Genomic DNA, 16215 nt, shown 5'->3' with positions numbered 1-16215 from the left:
AAACACAGTATGAATATGCCCAGTAGCATATTTGCATATGTGTCTAGAATTCTGAGTATGGAAATACAGTGGTAAAAGACAGTCTTCGACATACGAAGCATTTCCTGGAACATAGTAGGTGTCTTTTAAATATTTGTTGAAGACATTAACTGTGTAAGTAACGGGTAGACAACAAGTCCTTGGTAATTTTCACCCTGTTTGCCTTTTGACAGGTTTTGGTGGGGGTGGGGAACATGGGAAATAAGACATGGCTTCTTAGTACTGATCTCTACCATATTATTACAGTATAGAAACGTGTAAGGCGTGGTCTGTGGGCAAGGGAAACAGTGCTCCCCCACCAGTTGTGGAAATGACCACTGGAGGAACTGCTAGTTGGCCCAGAGATTAGTTGGCAGCCACCATCCTTCTCTTGAACATCCCCGGCTTCCAAAGATCCTAGGTGATTGAGGAGTGACATCCCCCAAGTCAGGGAACTGCTGTCCACTGTCCCTAAGTCACCAAGCAGTCCCCAGCCGAGCAGGTTACTTGTGAGCTGGTGTGGTGCTGTGGCATTCTGGCTCTGAAGTCCAGTGGACCTGTTTTACTGGTTACTAGCTTGGTGACCGTGGGCAGGCCATTCACCCTCTCAGCTATAGTTTCTTTTCAGTACTAACTTCAGAAGAGGGTGAAGGGCAGAGGTAAAAACGATGATTGGCCTGACTCAGCACTTGACACGTTGTAGTTGGTGCTCAATAAAATGTAAGGTTCATTCCATTTCATGGCAGCTTCAATCCTGTGTACATGAGATGGGGGTGGGACTGGAAATAAGATTGCAGGCTTGTGAGATTTTCTTCCTTAAGGAATTATCTTCTCTAGAATTGGTGGGGAGGAGAAGAATTTAAAAGGCATATTTTCTCAATTTTTAAAAGCCTTTTATACTTAGACAATAGCACACACGATAATTTATCAATAAATCAAGCTATACATAGTACATTTTGTACATTTTTAAGTTATTTAAGTTCATCTATTTACATTACAGAATAGTTGCAAAATAGAGGCAGATTCACCTGTGATCTCTGCACTGTCGCATTCTGGTATCTGTGTGCCCAGTTTAATTCATGGATATTAGATATGCATGCCTGATATCATGGGTAGATCTCCGTTTCCTCGGAGTCTTCCCCCATCCCCGTCCCCCAAATCTGCATTCAGTCCTGAGTGCTGCCAGTAGGGTTTGTGACACCCACCGGGTGCTGTTGGCTGGCTCGAGGCACCGGCAGCAGTGACGAGAAAAGCCGTGATGACAGAGCAAAGGAAATCCTCAACAGAGAAGAGAAAGGAAGAGGAGAGGGTTGGTCAGGAGCAGGGGAATAAGGAAGGTGCCCTACACACACGCGCATGCGCACATGTGCAAATGTAGCCATTTAGTAAGAGAAACAAGTTGGAATGAGGCTTAACGAGCAAGTGCGTTAAGTTACTGGTTGGTTTTTGCTGTCTGTTTGGTAGCAGCAGCCATCTCCCTAAGATGCTTGCTTTGCTACCACTTTCACTGGCTTTTGGCGTGTTGGGAGCCCCAGGAGAGAATTCCTGGTTAGAGGATCCTCTGTGAACGGATTCTCACGGGGCCGTAAATGCACACGAGATAAACCAGCTTCGTTGGTCCCACACAGGTGCCACTCAGGAAGTGAAAAAACCTGGTGGCGTAAAGATCCAAATAACCCCTCCGCTCCTCCTGCTGGGTTGCTGAGGATCCCACTTCCAGCAGAGCCCTCTCTATCCTTCTCCGAGTCTGTAGAGGGCGCTCATGTCACTGGAATCCCACTTCCTGGCCTAGGGCAGGCAGAGGAGCAGGAGCCCTGAGTGCCTCAGATCCTTTCGCAAGGGAAAGTCAGCAATCTGCCCTTCGGCGATCTCAGGACGCCTTTGGGGCAGGGAGTGATATTTCTCAAAGGGTGGTATTTAGATGAGCTCTTTAGTTCAGCTTGCACGCTTAGGCACTCACGTGCTGGTGGATTAGGAAGGGGCAGCACAGGTTAGAGTCCCTTCCTTGGGAGAATGGTTCGTTTTTGTCCTTCTTGCCTGAAGAACTTGTATTTGATGTTCTCCACGTCCCACTGTGCTGCCTCCATTACCTGCCTTCTGTTTTACTGCCTTGTTTTCTACATGCCAGGCACGTGGCCTTTCAGCCCTTCCCGAAGCTTTGCTGACCCGGCTGGTGTTCCCACGGCTCCTTCTCAGTTATCTGTTAGCCCATATCACACTTGCCTTGTAGTTACTTAGGTCTCATACCCCCACCGGACTCTAAACCCCTACAGGGCAGAGACCTTGGGGCCTCATCCATCTCTTCAGCCCTAGCTTCTAGCATAGGACCTGGCGTGTGAGAGGCCTTCTCGGGTAAGAAATGAATTAATCCACTTAAGTAACTGTTGGTGACTTAGACTTGCTTCTAAAATGAGTAGAAGAGAGAGTGATTCAAAGAAATGAGTCACTTCAGTGAATTCGTAGGCTCTTTATTAGAAGGCAGTAGATTTTCTTGGGTAAGAGGTCCTGCCCTTGGCTTTGCCACCATTTTTCTAGAACTATAATGTTTTGGTGTGTGTCCTACCACCCCCCCCCCCATGATACTGACTTCTTCATTATGTTACCTGGAGGCAGGTTCCAACCATTATTGCACACTTTTGACCAGGGGTTAGCAAACTACAACCCATGTGCTAAATCTGGCCCACCGCCTATTGTTAATAAAGTTTTATTGGCACGCAGCTACACACATTTGTTTATATATTGAGTGTGACTGTTTTGTGCTACCATGACTGAGTTGAGTAGTTATGACAGAGACAGTAGATCTACAAAACCTAAAATATTTACTTCCTGGCCTTTTACAAGAACAGTGTACTGACCCCTGTTTTAGATGACCCGTTGCTGTCTGCCAGCCCACAGTCCTCGGTTATGCAGGGATTATCTGATGTGAAGCAGCATGTTGAAGAAGGGGTACGTGCATAAAGGGTTTGAAACACCTGGTTCCAGCACTTGCCATTCGAGGAACATTCAGCACATTGTTGTGGTTCTGTGAGATCTCTTCTTCATCTATAAAACGGGCATGGAAAATGTCTGCCTCACAGGTGATTCTGTGCCCTGCCTGTGAAAGCACTCTGTGGGTGTCCGAGCAGGCCCTCAGAGCAACCGTGGACATTATTGCTGCTGTTCTCTTTCTCAGGAGGAGGAAGCCAAGAAACTGGTGAGTGAAGCCATTGCAGCTGGCATCTTCAATGACCTGGGGTCTGGAAGTAACATTGATCTCTGTGTCATCAGCAAGAGCAAGCTGGACTTTCTCCGCCCGTACTCCGTGCCCAACAAGAAGGGGACTAGGTGAGTGAAGGAGATGAAATTCTGCCTGTGGCCCTAACTTCCTTGGCCACTCTCAATCTCTCCGTGGCATTTCAACTGGGTTTTCTTGACTGTTAGCCACGTTAGGTTTAAGTAAATCCAGTGTCCCTGGGCCGGCCTTACACAACAGACCTGTGAGTCATTATTTGCTTTATTTGCTGTCAGGTGTAGAAAAGTGATTTAATTTGAAAATGTTGGTGGGAGAGGGAGAGCAGGGCCCAGGAAAGAGCCTTACCCTGGAGGGTTGTGGGGGAGAGGTTCGAATCGCCTGGTGTTCTTTCTCTGGTCTCTTAAAGAAGCCCCTGAATTCTGTATGAAATTCTGTGAGAAGCATTTTTTTGGGGAAACCAGCCCATAGCTTTTCTCAGAGTGGTCCAAGAGTCGCAAGCAGTTATAAACCATTCGTTAGGAGTCTCTGAAAGTCTTGGGAGCTGACTGGTGCCTCCTGCCCTCCAGGGAGCCCTGTCCTTTAGCCCGTGGCCGTGTGCCGAGCAGGCTCTGTGTGTCGGTGGTGCGGCCCGGGCTCGGACTGGGGGACAGGGTTCTAGACGATTTGCTGAATAGAAGTGGAAGGTTTCCAGCCCTCGTGGCTGGAGCATGCAGACGAGCTGCTCATTTGCGGTCTCCCGTGGCCGTCCGGCCGTCCTCTGGCTCCCGGCCTCTTCTGTGGCCTGCGTGGCTCACGACGTGGCTCCTGACCGCTGCTTCCAGCCGTGTCCGTGCGAATGCAGCACGGCAGGATTTATAAACTCGACCACTTCCGTTTCGCCCCACATCTAGCCCAGAGTGTGGCAAGCACCTTCTGGAATGCTTACTTTAACGCTCACTACTCATACCCAGATTCCAAATCGGGATTAATTCCAAGGAAAGAGTAGAACATTGAGAACCAGCACTGCGCTCGGCATTGTGGGAACTCCCGTGTGCTCATGGAGGGTAGGGCAGCTCAGCAGCAAGAAGTTCTCGCTCAGGGGTTGGAGAAATATCGTTGCCTGGCGTGTGACTTTGGGCGTGTCAGTGTCCCAGTCTTTGAAATGATGGAGCTAGATTAGGTGATCTCTAACGACCTGTGGGGTACCTGGCGCCGTACTGGGGGAGCTGGCTTTGCCAAGCTCCCTGATGGACTGCCTCCCCCATTATTTGCAAGATGCTTCGTGAGCTGAACAAGTCCATGGCGAAGAGTTCGGGGAGGGGGCGTGGTTACACTCCATCCAGACTGAACGGTGTCCTGGGTGAGGATTCCGGAAGCCATGTTTGAGCCACGGAAAAGTATTTGTGTTGGACAAGGAACCTGTGCTCAGCAGTAGCACATCTTAATTCTTGGAGACGCTGGCTTTCCTCTGGAAAGGAGACTGAACGAGAACAGAAACAAAATGATCCCGTCGGCTGGTAGTGAAGATTCAGTGAGGTGGTGTGAAAGGTGCTGGGCCCGTGGCAGGTGTGGGCAGCCTGCTCTCTAGACGGAGCTTGCTCGCTCCTCGGTGCCTGGGCCCTGAGGCAGGTGCCATGTGGCGTCAGGCCCCGTGACGACAGTGTGTACTCTGGGATCTTCCCGTCACCTTTTCTGCCAGTGGCTGATCGCTGGGGCACTCCCTGGGGTAGGGGAACCTCTCCCAGAGTGGGCAGTCCGGGGGGAGAGCGCGGGGGCAGAGCCTCAGGCCTGAGCAGGTGCAGACCCGGCCCTGCACCTTCCTCTCGGCTCTGCCCCCAGCCCTCCGCAGCCCTGCTCCGGGAGGGAAGCCCTCTCTGCATGCCGACACCGGGCACCATGACCAGGGTGGCGGGGCGGCTCCCGCGGCCAGGCCTCCCACAGATGTTGTGCTTCGGAGGAGTTGGGCGCAGCAGCCACGTGGGGCTCTGGCTCCAAGAGGACAGGCTGCCAAGGGCCGGTCTGGGGGAGGGAGCCACGTCTTCACACCGGCACGGGCGGGTGGGGCACATCTTTAAAAGGTGCTTCTGGTCCCTCCTTGGGACCCGAAGGTTTGGCAGAAACGCGGCCAGCCATTCTTTGCTGCTCAGGCTCCTCTGACGTCACCCACTTTTTTCTGCTTCCTGCTCCCTGTTTGAGCACAAGTGCCCATTCGAGGGGGTGATTTTCGAGGAGCACGTGGTCATGGCACAGCTAGCAGCCTTCTGTTAGTCCGTGCCAGATTGACAGAAATAATGTCCCAGCTGGGGACAGACCAGAGGAACAGTTGGATTTGTACTGTTTGACGATATTGTAATTCCTGGCCCCAGTGTGAGAATTAGCAGCTCAAATGTGGATCTCACAGACCGCTTGTGCTCAGAGAAACCGCTGTCGACTCAGAGAGAGGTGTGGGGAGTGTCGTCGCGGTGATCCGCCACGCCGCCACAGGCAGCAGGCCACCCTCCTCGAGGCTCAAGGGTGTCGTCCACAGTGACAAGCCCAGAGTGCGGCTGTGGGCCATTTTTATACTTAAAATGTTCTTGAAGTGTTCAAGAGAACATTTAAGTCATCCTTTTTTCTATACAAGAGAGGGGTGATGGCGGCTTAACAGATCTGCTTCCCGCTGATACTGAAAGGTGCTCTTGGGAGGTTGATGCTCGAAGGCAAATGACCAAGTGTTTTCCAGCATCTTCTGGGGATGGTAAGGTGGTGGGGAAGGAAATCTGAGTGCCCATTAAGTGCCAGGTGCGCTGCAGGAGTGCTTTTAATGCACATCTCTCCCAGGCGTCCCTGTTTTGTGGCACTTGAGCACCGAGGAGAGCGAGCCTTGGGACGGCTGAATGAATCCCCCCCAGGCTACAGAGCAGGGAGTCAGGAGAGCCAGGCTCTGCGTCCGGGCTGTTCGCCACCTTACCTGAGCGCGTGTCCCTCGCTCCGGCCCCGTGTGGGGCCCCTTGAGGAGATCCTAACTCGGCCTTTGTTTCTGTCCCGTTAGGTTTGGCCGGTACAGGTGTGAGAAAGGGACCACCGCAGTCCTCACGGAAAGGGTCACTAGCCTGGAAGTCGAGGTGCTGGAAGAAACCGTGCAGACGATGGACACTTCCTGAATGGTGTCCGTGGATTGGGGTGGCGGGGTTACTGCTCTACCGGACGGGGGGCAGTGGAGGCTCCCCCGTAAGACATTCATTTGGCAGTGTGTGCTGATGAAACCCAATAAAAAATGAAAACCAAACTGAGTGGCTGAGGTCTGGGGGTCGTGTGGTTTTCTTGGCCACCGAGGCTCAGTGACCTGGCCCGAGTGCCAGTCTGCGTTCAAGCAGGCGTGAGAGCAACGTAACCCTCCTGAAAGCGGATGAGGCCTCATCCGTTGCAGAAGTCAGATGGACCTTTCTCCCCACCCCTTGTGCTACTTCTCTTTCTTCAGGGCGGTCCCAGGTTTTTTTGTTTTGTTTTTTTAGGGTGAGGGCAGCACAGCCTTTTACCTCAGCAGCCAAATAGGAAGAAAGTAGAGACGATCAGTTCTAAGTACCCAGAAAATGCAGGTAGGTTAGGTGGACGGTTTGCTTCTCCGTGGCTGTGTACAACTGGGTGCGCTCCACTTGGGCCAGTTTCACGAAGTCAGAGGAACGCTTTGGGGCTGTCGGTAATGAGTAGGATGCCATCATTTCACAGGCACTCAGGCCTGCTGAATGGTTGAAATCTCACGCCTCCAGAGCGTTCTGGAGTAGGCGGTGTTGCTCTCATAGTGTTGGACGTAGATGGCATGCAGAAAGCAAGTTCATCTGGGTCTGAGGCGGATTCTGCCAAGGGTGACACAGTAGAGGCTCAGAGCCTTAAAGAGTAGGTGTTAAAAAAACCTGTGTGGAATCAGAAAAACCTTCAGTGGTAGAGGCGAGGCGGAAGATAGGGCTTCGACTCTCCCCTAGAGATGGCGTGCTGGGATACACAAGAAAGAGTCCCGGCACCAAGGTCTTCCAGGAGGAACCCACTCTCGGTCCAGTCCCCCCTTGTTAAAACTGCAGAGAGAGGGGTAGGGAGAACAATGCAGTTACTTAGGGCAGCGTTGTGGCTGACCATTGTCAGAATTATCTGGGGAGCTGAAGAAAATTCCAAGATTACTCAGAATGCCTGGGGTCGGAGAAATGTTTTTTAAAGGCGCCTCAAGAAATGCTGACACACGAAGCTGTTGTAAAATTACGAATCCATGAATTGTACACATTCACAGAAGTGACCCCTCTTACCCCATTTTATTTCAAACATGGAGAACAAGTACAAAGCAAAGGTTGCATCTGAAGAAAATGTCTCAAACCCGACAGTGTTACAGTAGAACAGAGTTCACACATGGAAACAGAGCAGTGGCCCAGCCCAAGTCCTTTATCCCCAGGGAGGCCTGGGCCCCTGGTCAGCAAGTTGGCTGCAAGCGGACCACCTGACCAGAACGCTAACAGAGCGGGCGGGCATGTCTCTATCTAGCTGGAGGGCTGAACTGTCACCAAGTCAGCGGGTGACAACTTAGACCATTTGAGGATTAACTTGAGTATAAGCAAACGATTTCCTTCAGAGCTTGAGTTTTCCTTAAGTTCACATTTATAAATTAGTCTTCACAGTTAATCCTATTTGGGAACAAATAAATGAACATAGTTCTGGTTTCCTACGCATAATACAGCTGTATGTTAACTCTTACATGGTCCATGGGTCAGTTTTGTGAAGGGGGGAGTGGCAACCATTTTGGGATCGTCTGCAAGGCGATGATGCTAGGTAACTTGCAGATTTTATTTCAAATTCTGTCAGCAACGCTGAAGGTAGATAGTCTTAGTCCCAGTTTACAGATGAAGAAATTAAGGCTCAGGCTAAGGAAGATGCCCAGGGTCGAGGCAGGAAGTTGCAGAACCAGAACTTGCACAGAGAACAGCCCAAGGGCATGTTTTATATATATATATATATTTTTTTGTACCCCATGCTTCCTTCCCACAGAGGACAACGCTTAACACTGATTGTTAAGTGACCTGCCAGCACTGAAGCAGGTGACGGAAGTGCCTGCTACATGGCAGGTGTTCAGGAGAAGGCGGCTGAGCCGGACTGCATGGAAGGCACACGTGGCTTCCCAATATTATTTGCCTTCTGAAGCTCTGTGCCAGATGCTGAGTTCTCCTCATCGTCATTCATCGAGTTATAAACATAGATAAAATATTAGGAAAATCACTCTGCTTAAAAAAAAATTATTTCCACCTTATCCTTTTACAACAGAGCAAGCACACAGCTTGATTTTTTAAAAAAGATTCTAAGAGCTAAACCGAACTTGCTACTAACCATTTTGAAAGGCTCACTACAAATCACACGGTCTCCTGCAACCCCCCTGTTCTTACAAACCTTGACAGGTCACTGAAGGAATTATCCTCAAGATTCACATTACAGTCCAGACACATGGGGCGCGTCAGTGGCTCGCCCAACCACTCACCCTTGGTAACAACCCAGCTGAGATTGTCCACAAAAGTTTAAAGAAAGGACTTTCGAATTTGACCACCGGTTAACGTGTGACCAGTGCCCCTCCCCCCAGCTGCTCTGCGTTCGGCATCTGCTGTAAAGCCCGGCCCCCTCGGGGAACCCGCTGAACCCTCTTGTCTTAGTTGATCTAGGCTACCAGGCGGCCACTTTGGAGAGAAGACTCAAGTAAGGCAAAGTGGTGCGGCTCTGATAAGGCACGCCGCGTCCACGTTCAGGTGCTTGAAGTCCACACGTGCATCTGTTTGGCAACCTGGTGCACATATCCGATGTCCGGTCTCTGGTTGGGGTCGGGGTAGATGCACATACTGACCAGTTCTCGCAACTGTAAGAGAGAGAACGCTGCGTGTTATTTGTAAGGAAGCAGCAGCCTCTTGAGGCTCTGCCGGCACTTGACCTGTCTCGACTCCTTCAACCCTCGCGGCTCTGGGGGGTGAGGGCTGGCACTTCCGGTAAGTGACGGGTGTGCAGGCACGGCCACCGCGGAGAGCCAGCCGAGACCAGTCCTGCGCCTGTCCGGCCCCGAAGGCCATGCTCCGAGACCTCGCGAGCGGGTACGTCCAGACAATCGTGAACTTCCAGCTGCCCATGCTGCTGTGTGCGTGTGCGTGTGCGTGTGTGTGTGTGTGCGCGCGCGCGTGCTGTCGGTCATGCGGATACCCAAACCAGAGGACAAAACTCAAGGCGAGGGCTTATTGATGATAATAAATGCATTAACATGCAGCAGGGCTGCAGTCTGCCCACCCCCTGGCCTCTTTATTGTGCTCATGAAAGACAGAGCTTTTAATTATACAGACACCGAAGGCTGCTCCTGCCTCGGGGTGGGGGAGGGGCGCCTTGAGCCTCTGATCGCCTCGTTCTTCTGATAGCCAGAGTGCCAATTATTTTAATGGTAATTAAAATAATGACCTTAAAAAGCCTACGTCTCAACTTGCATCACTGGGCTCGCTGCACTTTTAAATACCTGGTGCTGGAGGGGCTGGCCGGCCCTGGGGTCGGGGGCAACGGCGGAGAGACTCTTGGTTCTCAATAAGGGGGCTCGTGCGGACTCGGTGGCCACGCTGAGGGAGTCTGGGGAGGGCGGAGGGGTCACGCGGAGGCCCCGGGGCTACTGTACGTGCTCCACGTTTCACACCTGAGGTGTTTCGGGGTGCAGACGAGGTTTTTCCGGGTCGGGCATTGGGAGCATCTCCTCCAATCCGCGTGCCGCCTTTTTGGGGTTCCGCTGCTTTCTCGGCACCGGGAAGCCCCCCGGACAGGCGCTGAGGCCGAGTCTGCGGTCAGCCCAACACGCCTGGAGTCTGAGGCTGCCCACGACAAGCACGTACTTTTCAGAGCCCGACGGCAGTCAGGGGAAGGTGGCGGCTGGCCCCTGACAGCTTAACGTACCCAAGAAAAACACATCAGGGTAAAGTCATTGTGACTCCCAGTTACTCCTCTGTGAGTGGACTGTGCGGTTGGCAAGAAGAGCAAGTTTGGTAAACTTCAGAAATCAAGAGAAACAGACAATAAAGTGTCTTTATACCCATTTCTAAGAGGTGATGTAAACTTCAAAAGTGAGGTGTACTGAGTGACTCCGGTGCTAAGAAGCATCTCTCCTTAACACACTGCCTAGAAATGCTGGGTGTACGAGGTGAAAGCCAGATGCCCTGGGGAGTACGAGGTCACGGAGTTGGAATGATGGACTTGGGAGGGAAGGGTGCTGAGGGCTTTACTCAGCAGATTCATTCATTTCAGCTTCTGTCTGGAAGGCAGAGAGAAGTTGTGATCTCCAAATTGCAAGCCTAAGCTTCTAAATGGTACAGAGTTCCAAATTTGTTCATTTACTTATTTTTTAAAGTTTTGAAAATGCTATTTGTTTGTTTATTTATTTATTTGAGGGCGGGGGGGCGGGGGGGACAGAATCTGAAGCAGGCTCCAGGCTCTGAGCACAGAGCCCGACACGGGGCTGGAACTTGTGAACCGTGAAATCATGACCTGAACTGAAGTCGGATGCTTAACTGACTGAGCCATCCAGGCACCCCTCCCAATTTAAAACGGTAAGAAAAGAGGGGCCCCTGGGTGGCCCAGATGGTTAAGCATCCAACTCTTGATACTGGGTCAGGTCATGATCTCGCGGTCATGGGATTGAGCCCCTTGTCGGGCTCCATGCTGAGCATGGAGCCTGCATGGGATTCTCTCTCTGCCCCTCCCTCTCCCTCACACACACACACACACGCACACACTCTCTCTCTCTCTCAAAAATAAACTTAAAAAAAAAAAAAGGTAAGAAAAGAAAAACCAAATGCAACTATTAACTTGGTTAAGAAATCGAATTTTTCCTTTCCTGCCAACTTCCACTCCAGAGCACTTTGACTTCTTCCAACGATACGTAGAAGAATTCTGTAAACCACTGAGGCAAAGGCCATGAGACTGTGTACTGAACAACCCAAGGAATGTGTACTCCTGGTCCTCTCTCTCTCCTCTGGGAGCGTGCAAAGCCAGTGAGCACGGCCTTAAGTACGAAGGCTGCCAAGAGAAGGGTGGCTGACGACCCTTTTGGCCGGCCTGCCTGGACATGGGGTTCAAGCACGTTGGGAGACCTGGTCTCTGCAGCTCAAGCCCCTGGGAGACCAGGGCTGCCCCTTTCAGAACCTTCGGGATGGGGATCGCAGCGAGCTGCACAGGTGGCACCTCATCCCAGCTGGACACCTGGGTACTGGAGAGATGTGCCATCAAGATACGCTGGCACAGTGGTTGGGGGTGGAGTCTCTGGGTTCAAATCCTGCCTCCACCGCTCGCAAGTTACGTGACCTTGGGAAAGTTACTTTAACCTATCTGTGTCTCGGTTTCCTCAGTAAAATGGGAGTTGGGGAGCGGGGAGGACTCAACGGTAAGTCATAAACGTGGGCTGTTACCGTGACAGTAGCTTCCGGTCAGTGTTAGCCTGGTGCTAAACTGAGCGCATCACGTGCATTACCCTCATCCCTACGCCGACCCTGTGAGGTAGAGTCTAGGATCGTCGCCACGTTACAGACGAGGAAACGGAGACTCAGAAGGGACTCCCCCGAGAGCGGTGAAGGGAGCGTGCAAGTGAACACATCTGTCTATGCCCTCAGCCAGGCTGTGTCGTAAACCTGCCCTTTCATCTTCACATTTGATTCACAAAGGTGAAATCTTAGCCCTATTTTCAAGAAGACGGACCTGAGAAAGGGGACACTCAGCCAGTAGCTGGCACGACCCAATGCCAGACCTGTCCGTCTGCACCCAGAGCAGAACGCTGATGGTAAGAACCCAAGGTGTGACTCAGGTCTGTGACAGCAGGGAGACCAGTCCGCTTGCCGTGGCTTCCGGTCGTGGGAGCGGAGTAGCAGCCGGCCGGCCGGGCTACGGGGCAAGCCAAGGCCCCGCCGCCTCCCGCCTCCGCATCTGGTTCCTGTTGTCCGACACCACGTGGAGCCCGTCTCCGCGACCCGCAGCAGCAAGCGTCCCACTCAAGCACGGGGCTGGGAGCCAAATGGGCAGAAGTGTGCCCACGGGGCCTCCCCGGCCAGCTCCTGCTGGATTCGGTGCCGGTGGGCAGGCCACAGCCTGCTGCTGGGGGCCCACACTGGTGTCTGTGAAACCTCTCCCGTAAAACTAATCTACTTTGCCCCCTTGCTGAGTCGCTTTCCCAGAAATGTCCACCCGGCGAGGTGAACCCCCGCTCAACCCCACAAGATGCCTCTGCTCGTGAGCCACTGCTGGCCATTGGAGTCCCCAGGTCTGGTGACAGCAAACCCACCTTCTCAGAGTAATGTTCTCCAGGGAGAGGTGGGTAGTCACATTGCTCGATCTTCTGGCAAAGGGAGAAGAGATTCATCTTATCTCCATAGAAGGGGCTCTGGAGAGCTGCCATCTGCAAGGGGAGAGGGTGAGAGGCATGAGTCTGCAGCCCTGAGGTCCGGGGACAAGAGGGTCCGCTCCGGATGGCTGTACGGTCCTTCTCTGTCCTTGCTGCGACTGTCGGGCAGGCTGTCTTCACAACCCCAACGAAGCTGGGGTTCAATAGAAAGCAGCAGTTTTAACGTGATCCTTGTCTTATAAGCAAAGCAAGCGGCACAAGGTTTCAGTGACAAAACCCGAAGGGCAACGAGGCGGGGGGAGCCGCGCGCAGGCACACCCCGCCTCACACCTCAGCTCCCAAGGCCTGAGTTTTGGCCGTGTGTGCCGCGCCGGCAGACGGAAAGAGGCTCTGTTCACCGGGATCGGGGCCCAGCAGGCCCGCTCTGGTACCCTGTCTCCTACTTCTAAGAAGCAATTCCAAAGACACCCGTGGGAGGATGTCCGAGGAGTACATTCAGGGAATTACTTACCCGAGGACTAGCGTGTTGGGGGGGGGGTGGGGAGGTAAGGATTTGGTTTGCATGCTGGCTATTTCGCTAGCTGCGAGTTCAGGGTTCTCGCCCAGACATCATCAGGGAGGAGGGGCGGGAGGAAGAAGGCTGGCCGTTGGCCGCCAACGGCAGGGGCCTGGGACCCTCCACTCGGCAGAAGCTCCAGGGTGGAAGCAAGTGCCCGGCTCTGCCTCTACCTGCTGCGTCTTCTGTCTTCTGCCCTCTGGTCTCTTCGTCCATAAAACGGAAAGACGCTCCACGCACAGGGCGGTGGTGAGGCGTAGCTGGCACCAGAGGTGCCAGGAGCTGAGGCTTCCCGGACTCCCCACCCCGACCGTTCAGGGCACTGCTGGCGGGGTGTCTTCAGAGGGGGTACGTGGGAGCTACGGGCGGCTCCGTCAGGCAGCCGCGTGGCGGCCCAGCGCAGGGCCCGCCGGCCCCATCTGCTGATTAATCCACGATGGGATTCAAGTGCTTCTTGTCACTCCCACTCACTGTCGCCTGCCGCCGAGAGACGGCCCAACGCCTCCCGCTAATGAAGTGCCCTTGGGTAATTGTGCCTGCCCGTCCGTTTGGCCTCGGTTCCCTTCGAGGAGCCGGGCTGCCAAGTCCACTCGGTGCAGACTCCTTGGCCGGGGCACTGGGCTACCCGAGGACTCCTCACTTGTCCTCGGGCCCCGGAGGACAGGCCAGCAAGCGCGATCTCAGGGCAGGAAGGAGCCCATGGGTGCTGGGTTTATGGGTGCCCACTAGCTTTAGTGTCCCGGTCTGCCCCCCATCCTCTGTTCACCCCCGTGAACAGGTCTGGCGGCCCCCAGGGCAGGGCGGCCTCCTTCAGGAGGGCCCAGGGGGCTTCAGACCCAGGCAGCATCCTTGGGTCTACACACGGCCTCTGGGGAAGCAGCCGAGCGTGACCTGGAGACTGGTTTCCTCTGACCCCGGTCCAGGCGTCCGCCCGGGGCGGCACCTGTGCGCCCAGGTGCCTGGGCCACGCTCGAGCTTTCAGGTGGACGTTTAGGGCCGGCCTCACCCCTCCTCCCGTGACCAGGGACTCCGACCCCCCCTGAGGAGGGCTGCGGGGAGTGGCCCTGGTCCTCGGCAGGGAAGGCTGTGTACGTGGAGGCCCTGCCCGCCGCGGGCTCCGCCAGCCTGACGGGGAGCTGGCTTTACCACTGAGTGTGCAAAATGGCATCGCTCGGGTGATGCGTTTCCAATAGTTAAAATGAGAGCCTCGGGTGCAAAGGGTTAATTGGGCAGCTTCAAAAGGACATCTGTTGCCACATCGGAGAGCAGCTGAGGCTCTGGGGCGGTCACTCGGGGTGATCTGCGTGCCCCGCGAGTCGTGGCTAGATGATTAAGACAGATTTTCCTGGAAAGTGTTTCTGCTCAGAGTAGAAAGGACATTTAAAATGTTGGTCCACTAACACAGGCCCTGGCTTTCCATGTGTTGGAGCTGGGAGGCTGGCGAAGCCCTTCGACGAGCCAACCTGGTCTGCACGAACCTTGCTGTTTAGGAGTCCAAAAGGGCCCCAGAAATTGGTGGCCTTCAGCGCAGCCCTGCCTCCTTTCCGGCGCCCTCCCACACAGGCCTGACCGGGGTCGGCAGCGGCTCCACCAGGGAAGCCCTCCCCCCTGGCCTCCCCGCTGACAGCGGCTTCTCCATCCACACAGGCAGATTCTAGTGGCAGCGACGTCCCCCCACCGCTGCCCCTCCAGCTGCGGGCCCTGGGCCTTCCACCCGGATCAGGGCACTGGGCTGTGAAGGAACCTCGGGCTGCCTGAAAGGCTGGGATTAGAACGATTACCCCGAACGACGAGATCCTCGCACCGGCGACCACCCACGTCTGCACGGGCACCGCGGAGGAGGAATCGCCGTTTGGGGCCGATCCTGGCTGTCTGTCAGGGCTGCCGGAGCCGTGGCTCTCAGCGCTGCTCCTCAAATGCAGAACTGTCCCTCTGTGGTGTTATCGGGATGACACATGACCGGGGACCTGGGAGAGTGCCGGCACTCGCCCCCGCCGGGGGAGCTCGGAGAGACTGGTGTGCGATCTGAGATGTCACAGGAAGAAGGGCAACTGCCTTTGACTCCTGCTCTGTCGGGGCCTCCGACACCCATCTTGTCACCTAGTGTCTCCCAGAGGCCAATCACCAAGCGGTCTGCGGCCCTGTTCCGCCACGAGGTAAAGGGCAGCCGGAGCACGCTCTGGGTCAAGCCATGATTCCAAACGCGCCTCTGTGCCAGGGGCGGCTGATTCTTAGTCTGTTTCCCCGACTGCTTTCTTGCTGGGTCTCAGTCCCTTGAGGCTGCTGTGAGAAGGTCCCCCGCCGAAGATCCTGAGGCTGGCACCGGATGAGCCCATTCCTTCAGCTCGTGCTTCAGAGCTGAGCTCTCGTGTAAATAAATAAATTCCGCAGAGCCTGGGCAGTCCGCCGGACTGTAGTGAAAACAAAGCCCCGGGCCTTCTAACAAGGCCAAGCCCCAGCATCTCTGGGACAGCGGGGAGGCTGCTGAAGTCACCTGGGGGTCCTGGCTCCTCACAACCTGGTCTTTCGTCTCCTAGGGGCTCTGGGCAGAGGCCCGGGTCCCTTTCTCCGCCAGGGGCGCCTACTCCAGAAGGCCTGCCCGTCCTGCGTGGCCAGGGCCTGGCTCCTGTCCGCAGGGGAGTGGGCTCTGACAGGCAGCCTGGGGACAAGCGCCCATCCTGGCCACTTTCCTGTTGTGTGACCCTGGGAAGTCTCTCCACTTCTCCGAGCCTCAGTTTCCTCCCACAGAGCCAGGCAGGGACTGGCCTAGCGTGATTTCCCTGATTCACCCCAACGTCCCGGGCGGCGCTGGCCTGGCGGGGCTCCCCGCTGCTGAGCCGATTGGCCGGTCTCTCCTGGTGCCGACCTTTTCAAGACAGATCCCGGTTTGCGCCCACTCCTGGGGGACACAAGCCGGTGCTTTGTGGCAGCTCCTCACTAGCCACGGGTCAACATCAGCATCTTAAAGTGACCTCAGGCGTTCCTCCCTGGATACGGGGATGCCGTGAAAGGGGCATGGTGGGCTGAATAAAGGCTCCCAGAAACGTCTGTCTCTTAATCCTTGAAGCC

At 54.5% G+C, this 16215-nt stretch overlaps 2 protein-coding genes across 3 annotated transcripts in view; one reads left to right on the top strand and one right to left on the bottom strand.

Annotated features, from left to right (window-relative positions):
* The window catches only part of PSMB7 (proteasome 20S subunit beta 7), a 59019-nt gene extending 52518 nt beyond the window's left edge, over nucleotides 1-6501 (top strand). The window contains exons 7-8 of the mRNA XM_047069292.1: nucleotides 3191-3342; nucleotides 6261-6501. Coding sequence (XP_046925248.1) covers nucleotides 3191-3342; nucleotides 6261-6372 — 264 coding nt within the window. The 3' untranslated portion in view covers nucleotides 6373-6501. The remainder of the gene's footprint in view (nucleotides 1-3190; nucleotides 3343-6260) is intronic.
* A 992-nt stretch (nucleotides 6502-7493) lies between these two features.
* The window catches only part of NEK6 (NIMA related kinase 6), an 86411-nt gene continuing 77689 nt past the window's right edge, over nucleotides 7494-16215 (bottom strand). For both annotated transcript variants that reach the window (XM_047069280.1, XM_047069270.1), the window contains exons 9-10: nucleotides 12531-12644; nucleotides 7494-9092 (exon numbers count right to left, since the gene is read on the bottom strand). In XM_047069280.1, the coding sequence (XP_046925236.1) occupies nucleotides 8982-9092; nucleotides 12531-12644 (225 nt within the window). In that variant the 3' untranslated portion in view covers nucleotides 7494-8981. The remainder of the gene's footprint in view (nucleotides 9093-12530; nucleotides 12645-16215) is intronic.

The sequence above is a fragment of the Lynx rufus genome, unplaced genomic scaffold (genome assembly GCF_022079265.1).
Source record: "Lynx rufus isolate CCGP_SWC_20201006 ecotype Redwood Valley unplaced genomic scaffold, mLynRuf1.p SCAF_10, whole genome shotgun sequence".
In the NCBI taxonomy this organism is placed as follows: Eukaryota; Metazoa; Chordata; class Mammalia; order Carnivora; family Felidae; genus Lynx; species Lynx rufus.
This window is presented reverse-complemented; position numbering and strand designations above follow the sequence as displayed.